Below are 20,195 nucleotides of genomic sequence, written 5' to 3' on the forward strand. Positions count from 1 at the left end.
GAGCTTATGTGAAAAGATATCAACGCTTAACCAAAGTTTCACAAAAACTGTTCAAAGCATTTTTAAATACTCGTCTGAGAACTGGAAAATAGCCCTTTTAGAATGAATAAAGCTCCATAACTCGGACACGTAAAATCTTTAAAAAAATCGACATATTTACGACGTACGGACGAACAACGGTATATAATAATACGTCCCGGTAATAGGCGTATAGAAAGAAAAGTAAGGAAAACAGTCAATGATACACGTCACTTAAACTACAGCTGTATCAAGGATCCGACAAAAAACGTATCAAATTGAGGGTTTGGATTGTTAAACACATTTTGATGCTCTAATGGTTGCACCCGTCCTGTTGAATATAAAAGGTCAAATTCCGGTTAAATGTAGCATTCAAAGATAAATTCATATAAAACGAGGAAAGAACAGATTAACTGAAGGCAATAACAATCAAAAGCAAGGAGTAAACACAGTTTATTTGATTTTTTTTATACGTTTTTGATACGTTATTTGGATGGAGAGCTGTCTCATCGGCACTCACACCACATCTTCCTATATCTCTCTTAAGACTCATAAAACCAAAAGACATTTACATCAACAGTGACAAATAATAAATAAGAAACAACACCACTAAAAACCGAGAGTGAAATCAGGTGCTCCGGAAGGGTAAGCATTTCCTGCACCGTATACGGCACCCATCGTGTTATTTCTTTGTTCAGTTCGGTAATGATGGAAGGTTATAATGAATGAGGAAGAATATCAGATATGATTTCTGACACACTTTTGTCATAATGGCCAATCAGCTCATGATGGCGACCGTAAAATTTATTAAGTGAGGACCTTAATTTAATTGATTCATAGCCCTGTCTTAGCAAATTTTGAGAAAGCTGTAGTCCTTGTTCAACAAAATCAACGTACTTTGAGCTAGCTCTAGAGTAACGTATCAATTGAGACAAAAATTCTTTTGTTTTTGAGGATATTTGCATTAATCGAGAGATAACCTCAACTTTGTTTTTTTAACATACATTTATGTGTCAATTTTAGGTTTTATATGCCCATACAGGTTTCATACTTTTGATGGTCTGTTTTATTGATTATTCTTCTGTAGACAAAACAATATTTCTTAGGATTTGTTATTAAATTATGTTCTCCAAGGGAAGTAATACAAACGTCATTAAATAATTTATCATACTTGAACTTTAATTATTTAAGAAAGTTTAACAGATTTACTGTTCAATGGTTAAACATGTGTTTAGTATAACTATACATTTTTTTTACAGCTTAACATATTGTTTCATAGGAAAATTTGTGTACAGAACCCATGTAGTCTTAGATGCATGATTGTTTTTATTAGTTGTTAGTGGTTTTTAACAAGCTGTCAGTAACTGCAAGTACTCTCAGATCTGTACGTTGTGTTTTTTGTTGTTGGGATATACAAGTACCCGGCCACGTCCACTCTGTGTAGTATTTCTATTGGTATCCATCTGATGAGTCAAGCCTTTTCAACTGATTTTCATACTTCGTTCTTATGTTGTTATGTTACACCACTGTCCCAGGTTAGGGGAGGTTTAGGATCCCGCTCATATGTTTACCCCCCCCCCCCGTCCACCCCCCCCCCCCCCCCACACACACACCACCACCACCACCACCACTACCACCACCACTACCACATTCTCTTTAAATGTGCCTGTCCCATATCAGAAGCCTGTAATTCAGTGGTTGTCGTTTGTTGATGTTTTACATATTTGTTTTTCGTTTATTTTTTATATAAATAAGGCCGTTAGTTTTCTTACTTGAATTGTTTTACATTTGTCATTTCGGAGCCTGACTATGCAGTAAGGGCTTTGCTCATTGTACGGTGACCTATAGTTGTTACTTTTGTGTGTCATTTGGTCTTTTGTGGGGAGTTGTCTCATTGGCAATTATACCATATCTTCTTTTTTTACATTAAAGTAAATATTGCCCTTGAACAGTTTTAACCATGAAAAAAAATGTCCGGTTGACACAATTTCATGGGGGACATTTTTAAAACCTAGTAATGAACCTTATGCAAAGTTTGCCTACAAAACACTATATAAAAAATCTTTTAAAAAACTGTATGTTGATGTATATGTGTAGCGTTGGGTTAAGGTCTATTGAGCTTAAACTTAATCTAATTGTCATAACAAAATGGATGAAAACTTTAAACATCTAGGCAGTTTTGGCAATTTGAAACTTGGTATGCAGTTTGGGTTTTGCTCATTGTTGAAGGCTGTAGGATGACCTATAATTGTTATATGTACGTCATTTACTCTATGGTGGAAAATTTCTTCTTGGCAATCTTGCCAATCTGATTGTTTGTATGACAAAAACCAATAAGTAAGAAATAGATCTTTACCCGTTTATTGATTATATAAAAATTGTACAGCAAAATACTCTGGATTTCTAAATGTTTTACAAAATACTCAAATCTTCACCACGTGATCATAACCACCCACTTCCAACTTGTCTGTTTCTCCTGTCATTTAAGTTTCTATCTAATCTGTTTCTTCTATCAAAATTTGTATCCTGTCTGTTTCTAAATCTACCACCTAAATTCGTGTTTTGTCTTTCATTAAAGAAATCACTACCTAAACTGTCAACGAATTCTCCGCCTATTCTGTTGTTTAAATTTTGGTTTCTACCTCCACCTAAACTATCAACGAATTGTCCGCCTATTCTGCTGTTTAAATTTTGGTTTCTACCTCCACCTAAACTATCAACGAATTCTCCGCCTATTCTGCTGTTTATATTTCGGTTTCTGCCCCCATTTTGCCATTGGGAACCGCCCTGCAATCTATCTAAATTATCTCCCCTGCCTCTGTTGCATATATCAATATCACACCCTCTACACCTCACGCCATGTTCAAATCCAAATGTTTCTTGTATACACTCTGGTGGTATTATCTGAAGAGTACATCCTACATCACAGTCAGGTAGTCTCTTACTTGGTAACACGACAGGTTCTTTAGGTATATGTACTTGATCTGTCGGGAATCCAATATGATCCTTTGCCTTGACCACGTGAGCCCTTTTTGTCTTTTTTTGATAGCCATATGTCCGACCTGAAATGATAAATTAAGAAAAAAATGTAAGTCAAAATATACATTTACATTTAGTATTACAAGTGTTAATATCTTTAATTTCGTTAATTATAAAAGAAATGGTAGATTCTCGTCAATGCTCTTCAACTTCGTACTTTATTTGGCCTTTTTTTTTTTTTTAACTTTTTTGGATTCGAGCGTCACTGATGAGTCTTTTGTAGACGAAACGCGCGTCTGACGTATATATAGAATTTAGTCCTGGTATATATCTATGATGAGTTTATGTTCAATGATAAAGCTAGGAACAACGACGATTTCGCGAAGCTTTCGTACGTAGGCATGTACATTTGACGCTTGGTCTTCGGTAATATCATCGTATCGGACAGAGGAGTAATAACCCAAAAAAAAAAAAGTTTCAAAAGATGATTAATTTGAAAAACTCAATAAATGTAACATTATTGTTAATTTTAGCATATATGTTATTAAGATTTCAAAGTATATTACTTAAGTGTTATACATGTTGAAACAATTGATATGGTGTTTAAACACAATCAATCATTTATGTTTTGTCTTTTCTTTTCCTCGCAATAAAACATTGCGTTATTGGTCGGACTTTATAAGAGAATACATACATTGACTTGATTGTTTCATTATAATTATTCGTTTTTCGAACGTATTCATTATTTATTGATTCATTAATTTCAACACAAATATAAAAAATGAAAGTAATTGAAAAATATTTATTAATTTTGAATCCATAAAATTGAGTTTGCACATTCATTAATTAAATCAATTAATATATCACACTTTAAATTGAACTGGGGGAAGAAAAATATCCATGTTGTAGCCACATTTTTTTTATCGAATACAATTTAAATACAATTGTGGCGCGCTCGTAGAACGAAACATTTCATTTTAATATTTCCGTATAAAAGCGTATAATGCATAATCAAAATATAGATTTTATTATTTGTTTTTGATTTTGTCTAATCAACGCAAATTGTCCAATTGTTATTTTGTTCCATTTTTATTTTTTAGTAACTCATCACATATATCTGAAACTTCTATTTATAGTAGTCTCAGTATGTATTAAAAATTATACAAAAAAATATATTTAACATTTCAAAATCTATTATGTTTTTTGTTTTTTTTTGTACAAATTATATGAATGAACTTTAAAGCCCGGATTTATATTAACTAAAAAGAAAATCATACCTTGAACTAAATAGAGAGAAACCAAAATAAGCACAAAACAAAGAAGAGACTGCATGTTCAATGTTTTAAAGTTATGTCCAATCTGCTAAACTTTCCTTCTTTTATACCTTATAAAATGTCCGTATTTAAACTTATTCTACGTTGATTGGATTATATTAGATGAAAATAAAGTGTGACGTCACGATATTTGACTGATAATGACACCTTAATTGCCCATATGTCATCTTTATTACTTTTTATGGACACATTGGGCGAATACGGTATCAAAAATGTGTGTATAGTGACGTTCCATATATATATTTATATATATTTATATAGTAACCTACAACATTGGGTGTTCAAAATCAACGTATGCTAGTCGTTTAATGTTTGTTTATTGTCTAAACTATCGTTATGTTTCCCCCGTGTTTTTTGTAAGTTTAAAATGCGAAACGTTCAAAAGACGGGTTATAAATATAACCTCATATTTACCAAATTACCTTAACATTTAGTGTAAGTTAAACATTGACCAATGAAGTACAATAATGTTTTTTTCTCGAATCAAATATGTCAATTGGATAAATGTCTAAAGATTTTTCAATAATTGTATGCCTATACACTGGACTATGTCTTCATTCATTGCTATCGAGGCCCTATGAACTTTGACAACTACTGTTGTTTCTTTAATTTGTGTTCTTGTACTTGTATTGTTGCGTACCTTGAACAGCTTATACAAGAAGCAGTAACAGTGCTCTTAACAACGAGTAATTTCGTATTGTTTTGAATACATGTTAGTTTATTCCACATTGGCTAGAGTTATAAGGAAGGTATCAGATCTCACAAAACATGTTTAACCCATTCGCGTTTTTTGCGCATGTCCAAAGCAGGAATCTCTGGTCTTTGTTAGTCTTGTATGTTTTTATTGAAACTTAGGTTCATTTTGATGTTTCGGAAGTTAGTTTGACATTTATTTTTGCTGAAATACTGCATATTAGTTAGGGTCCAGGCATTATCCTTCATCAAAAATTAGTTCATCGAAAATACCTCCTTATTTCAAAGACCAGTCTGTACCAATCATTTCTTATGCCTATACCAAACCTATTGCAACTCAAATATTCAATTGCAAACACGTTTTGCAGGATCTCAGTATTGACGACTACAAGTCTAAACCTCCTAATTGCACTTGTGCTAGTTCCCAATTCACATATAATCCGGCTGGCCACGTTATTACCGGTGACCTCAACATTGTTAATAACACTTTCCTACGAAATGTGTTATCGATAGGTCCAAAATATCGAGGCCGAAATCGATCAATTGAAATACAACTTTGAAATTTTGATGAATTCAGTGAAGGATTATGCCAGGAAATGGGCTAAGCGTGAGAAAGAAGACGTAGACACTCTTTGCGAATGGATTAAGGCAGTGAGGTCGTTGATGCAAATCAGAATTAAGAAACTGAATGGGTCTATCTATGCTCAAGCTACGTCAATCTTTAAAGACCCAAATGTTGCAAAACACTTATCCTACCTTTATGACAAATATGTTGTTGTCCCCCACAGATAAAGCCCCAAACAACATCGTTTTTATGTGTAAAACTCATTACATTAACTGCTTGATAAACGAATTAGGTATATACTTGGAAACCCAACATATACCCCCATGACACTTACCAAAGAGGAAATCCTAGATAATCATAAATCTTTTCTATGTTCCTTTGGAGTTTCAACCAAAGATGATGAACTGGATCTTCCATCACCTTATTGGATACCTAAACTGCATACGTGTCCTTACAATCAACGGTATATTGCTGGGTCTTCCAAGTGCTCCACGAAACCTCTAAATTATTAACATCTATGTTATCAGCAACAAAGACGGGCTTCAAAGTTTTTAATAAACTGCCTATTCTAGAGGTGGCGTGAATCAGATGTGGATACTTAAAAATTCCAAAGATATTTAGAGTTCATACAATCGTACTCTCTTTCATCTTGTAATAGTATTAAAACATTTGATTTTTCTACACTTTATACAAGTATTCCACATTCCAAACTAAAAGACAAATTGAAAGAGTTGGTATTGCTTTGTTTCATAAAAGAAAAATGACCAACAAAGATATAAGTATCTTGTCTTAGGAAGAATACATCCTACTTTGTAAAGGACCACTGTGGTTCAAACAAAAAATTCTCTGGAACTGACATTATCAAGATGCTTGATTTCTTAATTGACAACATATTTGTTACGTTCGGAGGACGTGTTTTTCAACAGAATTCGGCATTCCAATGGGAACAAATTGTGCCCCTCTTCTTGCCGACTTGTTTCTTTATTATTATGAGGCTGACTTCATACATGAACTTCTTAGGAAGAAAGATAAGAAGTAAGCAATATCCTTTAACTCTACTTTCCGCTATATAGATGATGTTCTTTCACTACATAATTCAAAATTTGGTGACTGTGTCGAACGCATCTATCCAATTGAACTAGAGATAAAGGATACAACAGCCAGGTACAGTTAAGTCGGCCTCATATCTTGACTTACATCTAGAAATTGACAATGAGGGTCTATTGAAAACAAAATTTTGAACACCAAATCAATAATTGCGATGCTTTCACACATGAGTCTGCTGTCTACTACACACTTGTCAAGTGTGCTTACCTTTTAGAAGCCTATTATCTAGGAACCAATGTGAATTTCGTTATTCAATCTTTTAACAATGTGGAAACTTGAGCACGCTGAGTATTAACAACAATGATTCAGAAAGTAAAAATAGAATTACAACATGAACAGAACAAAAAACCAGCAAAAATAGAATACCAACGAATAAATTATGTCAAAATAAATAAAAATGTACTTAATCTACATATAAATTGTAATAAAATTGATTGTAACAAATAGGGAAATTTACTTTGCCGGAAGCTTTTTTATTATTTCAGAATGTTTTGATTGACGTGTACTTTTTATAGACACTATAATAAATAAATATGTGAAAAGAAATAATAATATTTTAATGCTTATGATACAAACAAAAACATGGTGTATGCATCTAAAATATATCTCACAAAGAATGGAAATATGGTGTTACAGCTCGTAAGGACTATTGGAGGACTGGCTTTGCTAAAGCATTCGCATTCGAAATAACATAAATGATTCCAATTATACTGTACATATATGCGTATTTTCAATCAATTTCTCTTCAGTGATGTGCGAGGCCAAACTATTTCTAGAGTTATCACTTATGATAAGCACTTGTCTAAGAGCAAGTGCGTGTTGTACTCGGTATATTATGATATCGCGAATAAACATGCCGTTTTGAGCCTTTGAGCCTCCTTATTATTCAAACTTTGTTTTAGAAACAGATTTAGAAATCAATCCTCTAGTGGACTACATGTCCCCTCTCTAATCCGATTGTATCAACAACCAAGAAGCCAGTACATCGGCACTGGCATAACAATACAGATAGTGATGTGATATCATAATATACCAGGTACAATACACACTGGCTCCTAGACAAGTGCTAATAAAAAGTCAAAGTTCTGGAAAAATTGGAAAAAACAAGTATTATATCTTAACATTTCAAGAGTGCAAACACTACGAACATATCAAATCGATTATTTAACGTGGAATGGCCATACATTTCTACATTATTAACGACTAGTATTGCAATTACAGCAGCTATAATGATATCACTGTTTAATGGTTGAGATGTACATTTTGACAATTAATACCTCTGCATTGTTGCAACAAAATCAAAATAACAAAAATACAAAACTCCGTTGAAAATCCATAATGGTAAGTTGGTCATGAAATGGCAAAATCAAAACCTCGAACACAATAACCGCATGGATAACAACTGTCATATTCCTGACATGCTTTGATGAAGACATTTTCTGGTGTAGAAAACGCAAAAAACGTCAAAATATTTAAAATTCATACATGGATACAAACGTTTTAAAAGAAAAGAAACATCTCTTTATAACATGCATGCGTCCTTATTGCTTCTCTTGGTTATCAGGACCACTCGAAGCCGAATGTTTGAATATTTTTCAATTGATTTCTATAGTCCTTTCTTGATTTGAAATGTTACACAACTGTCGCAGGTTTAAGGGGGATCCCGCGAACATGTTTAACCCCGCCACATTCTGTATGCATTTGACTGTCCCAAGTCAGGATCATGTAAGTCAGTGGTTGTCGTTTATTGATGTATTAAATAATTTTTTTCGTAAAGCTTTTGGACATAAAAGGACGTTACATTTCTTGTTTGATTTGTTTTACATTTGTCATTTTATAGATAATAATGCGTAATTGGCTTTGCTCAATGTTGAAGGCCTTATTGTGACCTATAGTTGTTAATTTCTATTTCATTTGGTCTCTTGTGGAGAGTTGTCTCATTTGCAGTTATACCACATCATATTTTTTAAATCAAAGTAAATATTGTCCGTCAACAGTGACAAAATGTTCGGCGGACACTATTTCATGGGGGACATTTTGAAATCCTACAAATGAACCTTATGCCCAGTTTGAGTACTTGCTTTTCATGTATTTAGTTTTGGTGATATATTTGTGATTTGTCTCATGCTTAGTTCGTTTCTGTGTGTGTTACATTTTAATATTGTGTCGTTGATCTCCTCTTATATTTAATGTGTTTCCCTCAGTTTTAGTTTGTAACCCGGAATTGTTATTTTCAATCGATTTATGAGTTTCGAACAGCGGTATACTACTGTTGCCTTTATTTGCCTACAAACCACTTCATAAAAAATCTTTAAAGAAAGTATGTGGATGTATATGTGTGTGTCGTTGGGTTAATGTCTATTTCGTTTAAACCTAATCTAATTGTCATAAACAAATAAATTTACCCATGTACTCAAATTGAAGACTTTAAACATCTAGGCAATCTTGGCACTTTAAAACTTGTTATGCGGTATGAGGTTTAATTCATTGTTGAAGGCTTTAGGATGACCTACAATTATTATCTTTTCGTCATTCAGTCTATGGTGGAAAATTCTTTATTTGCAATATTACCCAATCTGATTGATTTTATAACAAAACCCAATAAGCAAGAAATAGATCTTTACCCGTTTATTGATTATATAAAAATTGTACAACAAAATACTCTGGATTTCTAAATGTTTTTACAAAATACTCAAATCGTCACCACGTGATCATAACCACCCACTTCCAACTTGTCTGTTTCTCCTGTCATTTAAGTTTATATCTAATCTGTTTCTTCTATCAAAATTGGTATCCTGTCTGTTTCTAAATCTACCACCTAAATTCATGTTTTGTCTTTCGTTAAAGAAATCACTACCTAAACTGTCAACGAATTCTCCGCCTATTCTGCTGTTTAAATTTTGGTTTCTACCTCCACCTAAACTATCAACGAATTCTCCGCCTATTCTGCTGTTTAAATTTTGGTTTCTACCTCCACCTAAACTATCAACGAATTCTCCGCCTATTCTGCTGTTTAAATTTTGGTTTCTACCTTCACCTAAACTATCAACGAATTGTCCGCCTATTCTGTTGTTTAAATTTTGGTTTCTACCTCCACCTAAACTATCAACGAATTCTCCGCCTATTCTGCTGTTTATATTTCGGTTTCTGCCTCTATTTTGCCACTGGGAACTACCCTGCAATCTATTTAAATTATCTCCCCTTCCTCTATTGCAAATATTAACATCACACCCTCTACACTTCACGCCATGTTCAAATCCAAATGTTTCTTGTATACACTCTGGTGGTATTATCTGAAGAGTACATCCTACATCACAGTCAGGTAGTCTCTTACTTGGAAACACGACATGTTCTTTGGGTTTATGTACTTGATCTGTCGGGAATCCAATTGGATCCTTTGCCTTAACCACGTGATCCCTTTTTATCTTTTTTTGATAACCATATGTCCGACCTGAAACGATAAATCGAGAAAAGAATGTAATTCAAAATAAATTTACATTTGCATGTAGTTATACACGTTTTATCTTTAAGGGCATACGATACAGTTACAGGGGAGGTAATGACGTTGCTAACATAAAATGTTATTTTCGCGACGTCAAACTGTGACATATCGGGAAAAGATGCATTTTTTGACTGATTTTTATCATTCAAACTGATTTAATTTGAAAACGAGTGCATGGACCCCTATTTTTTAAAACGACATTTTGTTTCATTTTGCAGGGAGATTATGTGAACCAAATTTTATAAAACTGTAAATAGTGCAATTTTTTTAATGTTAATAAATATACAGCAAAACTTTCATTTTTTTCTCAATTCATGACCATTTGATAGATATGAGTTATTTCTGAATAAAAAATGCATAAATTGATTGCACTGCCGGGTATTTCAGGTTGAAGTGATTTGTCAGTGTTTGTTGGAGGAGGGGGGAGATCTGGTAGGACTGTAACTGTCTGCATGTCAGAATCATCAGAATCATACATTTGAGATTGAAAAAGTTGCAGAAGTTCTTCTGTTACTGCAGGAGGGGAGGAAGAAATTACTGGTTCTTTTGGTACCTCATGAGGATCAATTAGAACGTCAAATCTGTATCTGGCTTCAGTGATAATTTTCCCATCATTTAGTTTGATTTCCCATAACGGGAACCCAAAGTTTTTATTTTCAGCTAGTATAACACCCTCTTCACCCGAGATAAGTCTAACTCTTTTTCCCCTTTCTAGAACTTCGTTCAGAGACATCTTTTTATTATGTAATTATTTAGCAGACGATGCGATCGCGATTTTGTTTACACGTAACCAAGGAGTTTTACGAGTTTAAAGCAGGCTAAGTCCGAAAAGTTTGAAGGTAAATTGTTTTATTCTGAGAAGTGTCTCCAAACAAGGTGCACCAAATATTTAATGCAGACAGAGAAAAAAGTAGTCCCGGCAGAAATATTGACCAATCAGGTGCCGAGAACAGATTTTTCACTAGTGAAAATAAATTTGTCTCACACCGGTCAGGAAATGTGAAAATAGCACAAAAATTAGAGAAGGGTTATTTCTGAATAAAAAATGCATACATTTTTAGAATACTTATAAAATACAGAAATGACAAATTATTTAACGAAAAACTATTTGTGTTTATCTTTTGAAACAAAAAAGTTATGGCTTTCTTTCGAAAGGGAAAATACGGCCACAAATCCGAATTTTTAGCAAATATACCAGATTTCGACCTCATTTAACTCAAAAAGTAGCACATGAAGGTATATTTTTTTATTACATATTTGATTTAATCAGGCAAACAATAGCCTATATGGAAATTTTCATCAAACTGTAAATACGGGATCAAAACTGTATCGTATGCCCTTAATTTCTCTAATTTTAAAAGAAACGACAATCAAGCTAGTATGACCCGACAATTGTTCGTTCAAAGTTCACATTTAGGATTTTGTATATTTCTTTAATCTATGCTTTTTATTATTATTCCGAGTCCTTATTGCGTTTTAATAATTTATTAGTTTATTGTATTTTACGCTATTCAAAAGTTACTTGTATTTTACACTTAACTATAATCCTTTCATTTAGATCAATTATCAAAGATTTATATCCGTCTTTAAGATAAAAGGTTTTGTGATAAAGAATATAGATAATTTGACACTAAGTGATAAATGCCGAAAGCTATTCTTGACAAACTGATACGAACCATGTTTTAATTCGTAATCCCCGCTTTCGGCAAAACGCGAATTAATATTATTTAATAAAAAGATATTTGATTGGTTCATTTTCCGTATGTCAATCAGTCTTTTGAATTTGTATTTTATATTTGTTTGTATGTTGTTATTCAGTTATGTTTTAATATTTGAAATATATGGATGTGAAATAAATATGTAAACTTTCCAGCGACTTGGACTTTATCTCAACTACCGCTAGTTTCCCAGAAACTAACTAATATGACAGAGGTGACCAACAACCTGGTCATACTAGGAACAACCACGACGTCGCCAAGCTTTATTACGTAAGCATTTTCATTTGAAACTTCGTCGACGATAGTCGCACCATATCGGAGAGAAGAGTAATAACCAAATAAATCGTTTCAAAATTTTGAAAAACTCAATATATGTAACATTATTGCCTTTGCCATGTGATTATGGACTTTCCGAATTGATTTTCCTCTAAGTTCAGTATTTTTGTGATTTTACTTTTTTTTCAGCATACATGCTTTTAAGATTTCAAAGTATTTTATTTATTGTTATCTTTTGCAACAATTGGCAGGTTGTTTAAACACAATCAATCATTTGTGTTTTGTCTTTTCTTTTCCTCGCAATAAAACATCTTGTTATTGATCGTATTTTATAAAAATACATACATTGACTTGATTGTTTTATTATAATTATTCGTTTTCCGAATTCATTATTTATTGATTCATTAATTTCAACACAAATATCACAAATGAAAGTAATTGAAAAATATTTATTAATTTTGAATTCATAAAATTGAGTTTGCACATTCATTAATTAAATCAACTAATAGATCACACTTTAAATTGAACTGGGGGAAGAAAAATATCCATGTTGTAGCCACATTTTTTTATCGAATACAATTTAAATACAATTGTGGCCCGCTCGTAGAACGAAACATTTCATTTTAATATTTCCGTATAAAAGCGTATAATGCATAATCAAAATATAGATTTTATTATTTGTTTTTTGATTTTGTCTAATCAACGCACATTGTCCAATTGTTCTTTTGTTCCATTTTTTATTTTTTAGTTACTCATCACATATATCTGAAACTTCTATTTATAGTAGTCTCAGTATGTATTAAAAATTATACAAAAAAATATATTTAACATTTCAAAATCTATTATGTTTTGTTTTTTTTCTACAAATTATATGAATGAACTTTAAAGCCCGGATTTATATTAACTAAAAAGAAAATCATACCTTGAACTAAATAGAGAGAAACCAAAATAAGCACAAAACAAAGAAGAGACTGCATGTTCAATGTTTTAAAGTTATGTCCAATCTGCTAAACTTTCCTTCTGTTATACCTTATAAAATGTCCGTATTTAAACTTATTCTACGTTGATTGGATTATATTAGATGAAAATAAAGTGTGACGTCACGATATTTGACTGATAATGACACCTTAATTGCCCATATGTCATCTTTATTATTATATTTTATGGACACATTGGGCAAATACGGTATCAAAGATGTGTGTAGAGTGACGTTCCATATATATATATATATATATAGTAACCTACAACATTGGGTGTTCAAAATCAACGTATGCCAGTCGTTTAATGTTTGTTTATTGTCTAAACTATCGTTATGTTTCCCCTGTGTTTTTTGTAAGTTTAAAATGCGAAACGTTCAAAAGACGGGTTATAAATATAACCTCCTATTTACAAAATTACCTTAATATTTAGTGTAAGTTAAACATTGACCAATGAAACACAATAATGTTTTTTCTCGAATCAAATATGTCAATTGGATAAATGTCTAAAGGTTTTTCAATAATTGTATGCCTATACACTGGACTATGTCTTCATTCATTGCTATCGAGGCCCTATGAAATATGACAACTACTGTTGTTTCTTTAATTTGTGTTCTTGTACTTCTATTGTTGCGTACCTTGAACAGCTTATACAAGAAGCAGTAACAGTTCTCTTAACAACGAGCAATTTCGTATTGTTTTAAATACATGTTAGTTTATTCCACATTTGCTAGAGTTATAAGGAAGGTATCAGATCTCACAAAACATGTTTAACCAAGCCGCGTTTTTTGCGCATGTCCAAAGCAGGAACCTCTGGTCTTTGTTAGTCTTGTATGTTTTTATTGAAACTTAGGTTCATTTTGATGTTTCGAAGGTTAGTATGACATTTCTTTTTGCTGAAATACTACATATTATTTAGGGTCCAGGCAGTATCCTTCATCATAAATTAGTTCATCGATCCTACCTCCGTATTTCAAAGACCAGTCTGTTCCAATCATTTCTTATATCTATACCAAACCTATTGCAACTAAAATTTTCAATTGCAAACACGTTTTGCAGGATCTCAGTATTGACGACTACAAGTCTAAACCTCCTGATTGCACTTGAGCTAGTTCCCAATTCACATATAATCCGGCTGGCCACGTTATTACCGATGACCTCAACATTGTTAATAACACTTCCCTACGAAATGTGTTATCGAAAGGTCCAAAATATCGAGGCCGAAATCCATCAATTGAAATACAACTTTAAAATTTTGATGAATTCAGTGAAGGATTATGCCAGGCAATGGGCTAAACGTGAGACACTCTTTCCGAATGGATTAAGGCAGTGAGGTCGTTGATACAAATCAGAATTAAGAAACTGAATGGGTCTATCAATGCTCATACTACGTCAATCTTAAAAGACCATAATGTTGCAAAACACTTATTCTACCTTTATGACAAATATGTTGTTGTCCCCCACAGATAAAGCCCCAAACAACATCGTTTTTGTGTATAAAACTCATTACACTAACTGCTTGATAAACGAATTAGGTATTCACTTGGAAACCCAACATATACCCTCACGACACTTACCAAAGAGGAAATCTTAAATAATCATAGGTCTGTTCTATGTTCCTTTGGAATTTCAGCCAAAGATGATGAACTGGATCTTCCATCACCTTATTGGATACCTAAACTGCAAAAGTGTCCTTACAAACAACAGTATATTGCTAGGTCTTCCAAGTGCTCCACAAAACCTCTAGATTATTGACATCTATTTTATCAGCAACAAAGACGGGCTTCAAAGTTTTTGTGAAACTGCCTATTCTAGAGGTGGCGTGAATCAGATGTGGATACTTAAAAATTCCAAAGATCTTTCGAGTACATACAATCTAACTCTCTTTCATATTCTAATAGTATTAAAACATTTGATTTTTCTACACTTTATACAAGTATTCCACATTCCAAACTAAATAACAAATTGAAAGAGTTGGTATTGCTTTGTTTCATAAAAAAGAATGGCCAACGAAGATACAAGTATCTTGTCTTGGGAAGGGATATATCCTACTTTGTAAAGGACCACTCTGATTCAAACAAAAAATTCTCTGGAATTGACATCATCAAGATGCTTGATTTCTTGATTGACAACATATTCGTTACGTTCGGAGAACGTGTTTGTCAACAGACTTTCGGCATGCCAATGGGAACACATTGTGCCCCTCTTCTTGTCGACTTGTTTCTTTATTATTATGAGGCTGACTTCATACAGGAACTTCTTAGGAAGAAAGATAAGAAGTTAGCAATATCCTTTAACTCTTCTTCCCGCTATATAGATGATGTTCTTTCACTACATAATTCAAAATTTGGTGACTATGTCGAACGCATCTATCCCATTGAACTAGAGATAAAGGATACTACAGATACAGTTAAGGGCCTCATATCTTGGCTTACATATGGAAAATGGACAATGAGGGTCAATTGAAAACAAAACTTTACGAGAAAAGAGATGATTTCAGCTTTCCAATTGTGAACTTTCCATTTCTAAGTAGCAACAATCCAGCAGCACCTGCATACGGCATATATATCTCCCAATTGATATGATATTCCCGTACTTGTATTTCCGATCATCCTTTTCTTGATAGAGGGTTTTTGCTCACAAGGAAGCTATTAAATCAAGCGTTCCAAATGGTGAAATTTAAGCCATCTCCTCGTACATTTTACGGACGCATCATGTGTTGGTTGACCGTTATGAAATAACTACAATCCCCTTCCCATTCATAAATATGACCTACCGAATAAGACTATTTTCCGGATTTGTTATCTCATAAGCAACACGACGGGTACCACATGTGGAGCAGGATCTGCTTACCCTTCAAGAGCACCTGAGACCATGCTTAGTTTTAGGTGGGGTTCGTATTGTTTATTCTTTAGTTTTCTATGTTGTGTCATGTGAACTATTGTTTGTCTGTTTGTCCTTTTAATTTTTAGCCATGGCGTTGTCAGTCTATTATCGAATTATGAGTTTGACTGTCCCTCTGGTATCTTTCGTCCCTCTTTTGAAGCCCGCTTCCAGTATTTGCTCAGTGTATTGGAAACCCATTGATGATCCTTGGCTCTGTTTTCTGCTCTTTGGTCGTGATAATATCTCTTCGAGACATTCCCTGTTTTTATTCTCAATTTACGTTACCCTATTGTCTTTTTGTTACTACTCTTTGTAGGGTATTTTTTTTGTCATTTGTACGATATGTTCAATGATATGATGTGATCGTTTAGTTCAATATATTTTTGTCCTCATATTGTGGAACAGTTCACTTGAGCTCAACCAGTTTGTGTTTGCTTCTCCTCTTTTGACGTATCTCGTAAGAGACGGTCGTACGTTTCTTTCTTTTAATGCGAGAACACATTTTCATAATTCCTATTATACACTTTAATTTTCTACCCTAGATATACATCGCCGTGGTCAGATATTGCACACCATCTTAAAATAATACTTTGAACACCAAATCAATAATTGCGATGCTTTCAAACTGATTTTTTTTTCAGTTTCACACATGAGTCTGCTGTCTACTACACACGTGTCAAGTGTGATTAATTTTTAGAAGCCTATTATTTAGGAACCAATGTGAATTTCGTTATTCAATCTTTTAACAATGTGGAAACTTGAGCACGCTGAGTATTAACAACAATGATTCAGAAAGTAAAAATAGAATTACAACATAAACAGAAAAAAAAAACAGCAAAAAAAAAAATACCAACGAATAAATTATGTCAAAATAAATAAAAATGTACTTAATTTACATAAAATTGTAATAAAATTGATTGTAACAAATAGGGAAATATACTTTGCCGGAAGCTTTTTTATTATTTCAGAATGTTTTGATTGACGTGTACTTTTTATAGACATTATTATAAATAAATATGTAAAAAGAAATAATATTTTAATGCTTATGATACAAACAAAAACATGGTGCGTGCAATTAAAATATATCTCACAAAGAATGCAAATATGGTGTTACAGCTCGTAAGGACTATTGGAGGACTGCTTTGCTAAAACATTCGCATTTGAAATAACATAAATGGTTCAAATTATACTGTACATATATGCGCATTTACAATCAATTTCTCTTCAATGATGCGCGAGGCCAAACTGTTTCCAGAGTTATCACTTATGATAAGCATTTGTCTAGGAGCCAGTGCGTGTTGTACTCGGTATATTATGATGTCGCAAATAATTTTTATAGTCCTTTCTTGATTTGTAATGTTACACAACTGTCGCAGGCTTAGGGGGGATCCAGCTCATATGTTTAACCCCGCCACATTCTGTATGTATTTGACTGTCCCAAGTCAGGATCATGTAAGTCAGTGGTTGTCGTTTGTTGATGTATTAAATAATTTTTTTCGTGAAGTTTTTGGACATAAAAGATAAAGATTTCTTGTTTGAATTATTTTGCATTTGTCATTTTATAGATAATTATGCGTAATGGGCTTTGCTCAATGTTGAAGGCCTTGTGGTTACCTATAGTTGTTAATTTCTGAGTCATTTGGTCTCTTGTCGAGAGTTGTCTCATTGGCAATTATACCACATCATTTTTTTTTACATCAAAGTAAATATTGTCCGTCAACAGTATTAACCATGAAAAAATGTTCGGCGGACACTACATAAACAATCTTTAAAGAAAGCATGTGGATGTATATGTGTGTGTCGTTGGCTTAATGTCTATTGCGTTTAAACCTAATTTAATAGTCATAAGAAAATAAATGTACCATGTACTCAAATTGAAGACTTTAAACATCTAGGCAATCTTGGCACTTTAAAACTTGTTATGCGGTGTTTTGTTCATTGTTGAAGGCTGTAGGATGACCTATAATTATCATCTTTTCGTCATTTAGTCTATGGTGGAAAACTCTTTATTTGCTATATTATCCAATCTGATTGATTTTATAACAAAACCCAATAAGTAAGAAACAGATCTTTATATAAAAATGGTACAACAAAATACTCTGGATTTCTAAATGTTTTTACAAAATACTCAAATCGTCACCACGTGATCATAACCACCCACTTCCAACTTGTCTGTTTCTCCTGTCATTTAAGTTTCTATCTAATCTGTTTCTTCTATCAAAATTTGTATCCTGTCTGTTTCTAAATCTACCACCTAAATTCGTGTTTTGTCTTTCGTTAAAGAAATCACTACCTAAACTGTCAACGAATTCTCCGCCTATTCTGTTGTTTAAATTTTGGTTTCTACCTCCACCTAAACTATCAACGAATTGATCGCCTATTCTGCTGTTTAAATTTTGGTTTCTACCTCCACCTAAACTATCAACGAATTGTCCGCCTATTCTGCTGTTTAAATTTTGGTTTCTACCTCCACCTAAACTATCAACGAATTGTCCGCCTATTCTGCTGTTTAGATTTTGGTTTCTACCTCCACCTAAACTATCAACGAATTCTCCGCCTATTCTGCTGTTTATATTTCGGTTTCTGCCCCCATTTTGCCATTGGGAACCGCCCTGCAATCTATCTAAATTATCTCCCCTGCCTCTGTTGCATATATCAACATCACACCCTCTACACCTCACGCCATGTTCGAATCCAAATGTTTCTTGTATACACTCTGGTGGTATTATCTGAAGAGTACATCCTACATCACAGTTAGGTAGTCTCTGACTTGGTAACACGACAGGTTCTTTAGGTATATGTACTTGATCTGTCGGGAATCCAATGGGATCCTTTGCCTTGACCACGTGAGCCCTTTTTGTCTTTTTTTGATAGCCATATGTCCGACCTGAAATGATAAATTGAGAAAAGAATGTAAATCAAATTAAATTTACATTTACATGTAGTATTACAATTCTTATCTTTAAATGATAAAGCTAGGAACAACGACGACGTCGCGAAGCTTTCTTACGTAAGCCTGTACATTTGACGCTTGGTCTGCGGTAATCTCATCGTATCGGAGAGAGGAATAATGACCCAAGAAAATGGTTTCAAAAGATGATTAATTTTGAAAAACTCAATATATGTAACATAATTGTTTATTTCAGCATATATGTCATTAAGATTTCCAAGTATATTATTTGGTGTTAAACATGTTGAAACAATTGGTATAGTGTTTAAACACAATCAATCGTTTTGTTTTGTCCTCGCAATAAAACATTGCGTTATTGATCGGACTTTATAAGAGAATACATAAATGTAAGAAATGGAAGTAAATGAAAAATATTTATAAATTTTGAATTCATAAAATTGAGTTTGCACATTCAATAATTAAATCAATTCATAGATCACACTTTAAATTGAACTGGGGAAAAATATCCATGGTTGTATTCACAATTTTTAAATCGAATACAATGTAAATACAATTGTGGTGCGCTCGTAGAACGAAACATTTCATTTTAATATTTCCGTATAAAAGCGTATAATGCATAATCAAAATATAGATTTTATTATTTGACTGTTTTTGGTTTTGTCTAATCAATGCAGTTTGTCCAATTGTTCTTTTGTTCCATTTTTTATTTTTTAGTTACTCATCACATTTATCTGAAACTACTATTTATAGTAGTCCCAGTATGTATTAAGAATTATACAAAACATATATTGAACATTTCAAAATCTATTATGTTTTTTTTTCTTCAAACTATATGAATAAACATTTAAACCTGTATTTATTATCATAATGAAGAAAATCATACCTTGGACTGAATACAGAGAAACCAAAATAAGCACAAAACAAAGAAGAGACTGCATGTTTACTGTTTTAAAGTGATGTACAGTCTGCTAATTTTTCTTTCTTTTATACCTTACAAAATGTCCTTATTCAAACTTATTCTATGTTGATTGGATTATTTCAGATGAAAATAAGGTGCGACGTCACCAAATTTGAGTGATGGTGACACTTGTATAGTCTTTGTGACATCTTTATTACTATTTTATGGACATCGGTGTGCTAATGAGGTATCAATGATGTGTGTAGAATGACGTATCATAATATATACAGTAACATACACAAATTTCCCAAAATTAACTTGTGTAACATTA

The 20,195-nt window shown here is 32.9% G+C and overlaps 3 protein-coding genes across 3 annotated transcripts; all 3 read right to left on the bottom strand.

The window, feature by feature from the left end:
• Nucleotides 1–2,356: 2,356 nt before the first annotated feature.
• Nucleotides 2,357–4,387, bottom strand: LOC139482745 (uncharacterized). Its single transcript, XM_071266814.1, has 2 exons — nucleotides 4,275–4,387; nucleotides 2,357–3,080 (listed from the first exon to the last, which is right to left on the bottom strand). Exons 1-2 carry the CDS (start codon nucleotides 4,327–4,329, stop codon nucleotides 2,461–2,463), a joined length of 675 nt encoding a protein of 224 aa, XP_071122915.1. The 5' UTR covers nucleotides 4,330–4,387; the 3' UTR covers nucleotides 2,357–2,460.
• A 4,916-nt stretch (nucleotides 4,388–9,303) lies between these two features.
• Nucleotides 9,304–13,169, bottom strand: LOC139482746 (uncharacterized). Its single transcript, XM_071266816.1, has 2 exons — nucleotides 13,115–13,169; nucleotides 9,304–10,147 (listed from the first exon to the last, which is right to left on the bottom strand). Exons 1-2 carry the CDS (start codon nucleotides 13,167–13,169, stop codon nucleotides 9,408–9,410), a joined length of 795 nt encoding a protein of 264 aa, XP_071122917.1. The 3' UTR covers nucleotides 9,304–9,407.
• A 4,943-nt stretch (nucleotides 13,170–18,112) lies between these two features.
• On the bottom strand, nucleotides 18,113–19,923 carry LOC139529738 (uncharacterized). Its single transcript, XM_071325609.1, has 2 exons — nucleotides 19,850–19,923; nucleotides 18,113–18,942 (listed from the first exon to the last, which is right to left on the bottom strand). Exons 1-2 carry the CDS (start codon nucleotides 19,902–19,904, stop codon nucleotides 18,203–18,205), a joined length of 795 nt encoding a protein of 264 aa, XP_071181710.1. The 5' UTR covers nucleotides 19,905–19,923; the 3' UTR covers nucleotides 18,113–18,202.
• Between the last annotated feature and the right edge of the window lie 272 nt (nucleotides 19,924–20,195).

The sequence above is a fragment of the Mytilus edulis genome, chromosome 7, assembly GCF_963676685.1.
Source record: "Mytilus edulis chromosome 7, xbMytEdul2.2, whole genome shotgun sequence".
In the NCBI taxonomy this organism is placed as follows: Eukaryota; Metazoa; Mollusca; class Bivalvia; order Mytilida; family Mytilidae; genus Mytilus; species Mytilus edulis.

Coding starts and splice junctions, on each gene's coding strand:
- LOC139482745 (XM_071266814.1), bottom strand. CDS start 4,329: ATGCAGTCTCTTCTTTGTTTTGTGCTTATTTTGGTTTCTCTCTATTTA. Junction 3,081..4,274: donor TTCTCTCTATTTAGTTCAAG/GTATGATTTTCT, acceptor TTATCATTTCAG/GTCGGACATATGGCTATCAA.
- LOC139482746 (XM_071266816.1), bottom strand. CDS start 13,169: ATGCAGTCTCTTCTTTGTTTTGTGCTTATTTTGGTTTCTCTCTATTTA. Junction 10,148..13,114: donor TTCTCTCTATTTAGTTCAAG/GTATGATTTTCT, acceptor TTATCGTTTCAG/GTCGGACATATGGTTATCAA.
- LOC139529738 (XM_071325609.1), bottom strand. CDS start 19,904: ATGCAGTCTCTTCTTTGTTTTGTGCTTATTTTGGTTTCTCTGTATTCA. Junction 18,943..19,849: donor TTCTCTGTATTCAGTCCAAG/GTATGATTTTCT, acceptor TTATCATTTCAG/GTCGGACATATGGCTATCAA.